The 3,740-nt window shown below is 61.1% G+C and overlaps 1 protein-coding gene across 1 annotated transcript in view; it reads left to right on the forward strand.

Moving 5' to 3' along the window:
* Positions 1-3,740, forward strand: part of DCHS1 (dachsous cadherin-related 1) — a 40,044-nt gene that overhangs the window by 23,958 nt on the left and 12,346 nt on the right. Inside the window, exons 8-11 of the mRNA XM_031065253.1 lie at positions 1-92; positions 1,632-2,466; positions 2,856-3,095; positions 3,502-3,627. The exon at positions 1-92 is cut by the window's left edge and continues 5 nt beyond it. Of these exons, the coding sequence (XP_030921113.1) occupies positions 1-92; positions 1,632-2,466; positions 2,856-3,095; positions 3,502-3,627 (1,293 nt within the window). The remainder of the gene's footprint in view (positions 93-1,631; positions 2,467-2,855; positions 3,096-3,501; positions 3,628-3,740) is intronic.

Genomic DNA, 3,740 nt, shown 5'->3' on the forward strand with positions numbered 1-3,740 from the left:
GGCGGGCGGAACGGGCCGAGTACCTCTTCACGGTGACAGCCAGCGACCGTGGCACGGCACCTCGCAGCACATCAGCCATCGTCCGTGTGCAGGTACAGCCCCTCCCCTCCCTGCACGCCTTGTCCCGGTGCCACGTGCACAACACCTGCCTCTTGGAGCACGCCATCCACACCTGGCAGCCTTTCTACTCACCCTCATCCCCTACCGCCCTCATCCCTGGGCACCCTCTGCTCCTGCTCAGCTGCTGATCCAGCCCTAAAATCCACAGGGAAAACCTGGACAGGAAGGGATGACCCTGCACCTGTTCTCATGTCCAAAGAACTGCCAATTGCAGTTCTGCCTTCTCCAGGCTTTAGACAGCTGACCCTGTCCTAGATACCCTGGTCAGAGGTTCCCTGCACAGAGACTTCCACTCTTCCCAGTGTCTGCTGAAACCGGTGTTCTGACCTGCAGGGTGTTTATTCTGATCTGCAGGGTGCCCCTCATGTCTGTGTCACTTTGGTACTCCCTGCCTGGTGCTGCCCACACAGCTACACCCTTTCTTTACTGTTAGTAATGAGCTTCCTTTTACAGCAGAGGCTCTGGTTCCCCCCACCAAGGCACTCCCACTGAACATTGTTTCACATCTTCTCCTTCGGGTCCTTGCAATTGCCAAGGCCATTTGACTGTCCTTGCTGTGCCACCTCCACCAGCCCTGCCCATTGCTCCCTTGAGCCAGCTGGTCTCTCAGTCCTTTGTCACACAGCATCCCCACTCTGTGCGTGTCCCTCGCTAGTGTGGGAGCTCTAGAGCTGAGTTCTAGCCCAGGTGGGTCTGATATACCACACTCCTTTGAGGAGTGGAGCCTGGTGTTGGCCTGCCAAAACTGCCCTCAGCCACCAGCAACATGTTTTATACCATTTCCTTTTTACACTATGTCTGTAACTGTTCTTGTCATCAGAGCTGTTCTGCAGCCTCCAGAGCACTGAGGCTAGGCTGGCCATCCCCACCATGCTGGTTTGCATCCCTGTAATAGATATTTGCTTGACAGTCACTGGGTTTGGTCCCCTCTGGGCTGACAGGTTTGTTGTTACTCCTGTTTTCCTCAGCTCCTTGACAAGAATGTGCTTCTTCAGTTGGTTTTCCCTTCAGGTCATATTGTGGTGGCCTTTACAGCATCCTTTCTCCATCTGCAAGTGCCCCTCATGCCCAAATTAACTTCAATATCTTTAATAAAACCAGTGATAGTGTTTAATTGTCTTGGGGTCATACTGGGTTCTCTTTCTGTGCCTCCCATCAGGATGAGCACGACCTCTCTTCTCATTCACTCTTGCTTATGTTTGCAGAATTGTTTCTGCTGCTGTCCGTTGGCTTTGCAGGATCGGACCCAGCTGCAGAGCCCGAGAGTGGCTGAGGGAAGGCACCTGTGAAGGTCACCTTCTCCAGCCCCCGGCTCACCTGGGGCTGTCTGGGTGACTTCTGGCTGTCTCCAAGGCTGGAGACTCCACCACCTGTGGGCAGCTAGCACCAGGGCTCAGGCACTGTCACAGTGCAAAGTGTATTCAGAGGAGCAGAGGGACCCTCCTATGTTGCAGCATGTGCCCTGGCACACAGCCCCCTGTGCGTGCCCCTCACTCCTTCTCTCCTCACAGGTGTTGCCATCCTCCCGTGTGCTGCCACGGCCTGATGCCACCGTGTTGACCCTGCATCCCCTCGAGGGGGTCAAGCCGGGGTCTGTGATTGGTTCAGTGGCCCCCCTGGACGCCCCTGCCCGAGGACAGCTGACCTACACGGTGGTAGGAGGTGGTGGGGATGGCACCTTTGTGGTTGACAGTGTGACAGGGGAGATTTACGCTGCCCGTGAGCTGGACTATGAGGCTGGGGCACGGCACGTGCTCCAGGTGAGTGCAGAGGACACGCAGCACGGCTATCCCTCCAGCAGGTTGGTGCTGGTCCACATCCACGTGCAGGACTGCAATGACCAGGCCCCCACCTTCCCCGAAGACCCCATTACCATTGTGGTGCCTGAGAATGCCCAGGCTGGCTCCTCCATCTTCACCTTCCAGGCGCTGGACGGGGATGGGGTGGGCCCCAACAGCCAGGTGCGCTATGCTCTGCTGCACCTGGAGCCCCCCGGAGCCCCCTTCCAGCTCGACGGCCGCTCGGGGCAGCTCACCCTGCGCCAGGGCCTCGACCGCGAGGCCGCCGCCTCCTTCCTGCTGGTGGTGGAGGCCACAGACCAGGCGCGCAACATTAGCCAGCGCCGCTCGGCTGCCGTCACCGCCCGTGTGTTCGTCACCGACGAGAACGACAACGCGCCCGTCTTCCTCTCGCCGGCCAGCGTCAGCGTCATGGAGGACCAGCCCACGGGCTTTGTGGCGCTGCACGTGGTGGCCCAGGACAGCGACCTGGGAGAGAACGGGCGCGTGAGCTACTCCCTGCGAGCAGGCAACGCTGATGGCCGCTTCCACCTGAACCCCAGCACTGGTGAGGGCTGGAGGGTGGGGAGTGGTGACAGGGATCCTGGGAACCGGAGGCTGGGGAGGGTGCAGGGGTACACGAGGACATTGCACAGTGTGTGGGAACACGGAGGGTGGAGAGATGGTAGCAGGGATCCTGGGAACCGGAGGCTGAGGAAGGTGCAGGGGTACACGAGAACGTTGCACAGTGTGTGGGAACATGGAGGGTGTGAGCTGGGGAGCCCCAGGAGAGAGATTGGGGGTGCAGGGAGTCCCAAGCACAGCATCTGGTTGGCACAGTGCTGCTGTCTCCTGAAAGCCATCTGTCCTGCAGCCCAGTGCCTGCAGCCCACAGTAGTCCTGAGGCATAGGGCCCAGTGCCCCTGGTGCCAGCTTGCCCCTCTCCTGTGCCCACAGGTGCCCTCTCCATCGTGCGGGCCCTGAACCGGGAGGAGGTGGCGCAGCACAACCTGACGGTGGTGGCCACGGACCACGGCTTCCCACGCCTCTCGGCCACACAGCTGCTGTCCGTGCTGGTGCTGGACATCAATGACGAGGCTCCTGTCTTTGAGAAACCCGAGTACCAGGCCCACATCATGGAGAACCTGCCAGCCGGCAGCCCGGTGCTGCAGGTGCTGGCCACGGACCGCGATCTGGGTGAGGACGCAGGCCAGGGTGAGCTGCCTGCTTTGGTCAGGGCCTGTCTGGAAATGCAGCCCCAGGCCTGGGCATACCCTGCTCCCTTCTGCCAGTCTGGAGAGCCTGGCTGACCAGAGGGAAGGACCAGCACCTGGCCTGGAGCTGGGAGGTGAATCCTGGGAGAGGCTGGGAATGGAACCTGTGGTTCCCTCTGGTCCCCTGGCCCGTGGCCTTTGTTCTGTGGGTTCTCCTTGGCCTCCCAGCAGCTGGGTTGGGCTGGGACCCCCCCCCACAACTCTGCCACCAGGGAGCAAGCCCACCCTCTCACACAGCCTGTGGGCCCTGGGTGAGGTGCAGGACTGGGAGCCAAACGAGGCGCTGGGGCTGCTGCTGGGCCGCCTTCAGAGCACCCTTGTGCCCACAGGTGCCAATGGGCAGGTATCCTATGGGGGTCTCTCTGGGGGGCCGTTCTCCATCCACCCACAGACTGGGCTCATTGTCACCACGCGTCCCCTGGACCGGGAGGAGCAGGAGCAGCACGTGCTGACAGGTAAAGCAAGGGGAGGCAGCGGGCAGGGGGTCGGGGCCGTACACAGGGACTCTGCTGGTGGCGTGGGGAGAGATGCAGAGGGCAGGCCATGGGGAGGGGGGGAGGGAGGAGGG

Source organism: Geospiza fortis, unplaced genomic scaffold, assembly GCF_000277835.1.
Source record: "Geospiza fortis unplaced genomic scaffold, GeoFor_1.0 scaffold2457, whole genome shotgun sequence".
NCBI lineage: Eukaryota > Metazoa > Chordata > Aves > Passeriformes > Thraupidae > Geospiza > Geospiza fortis.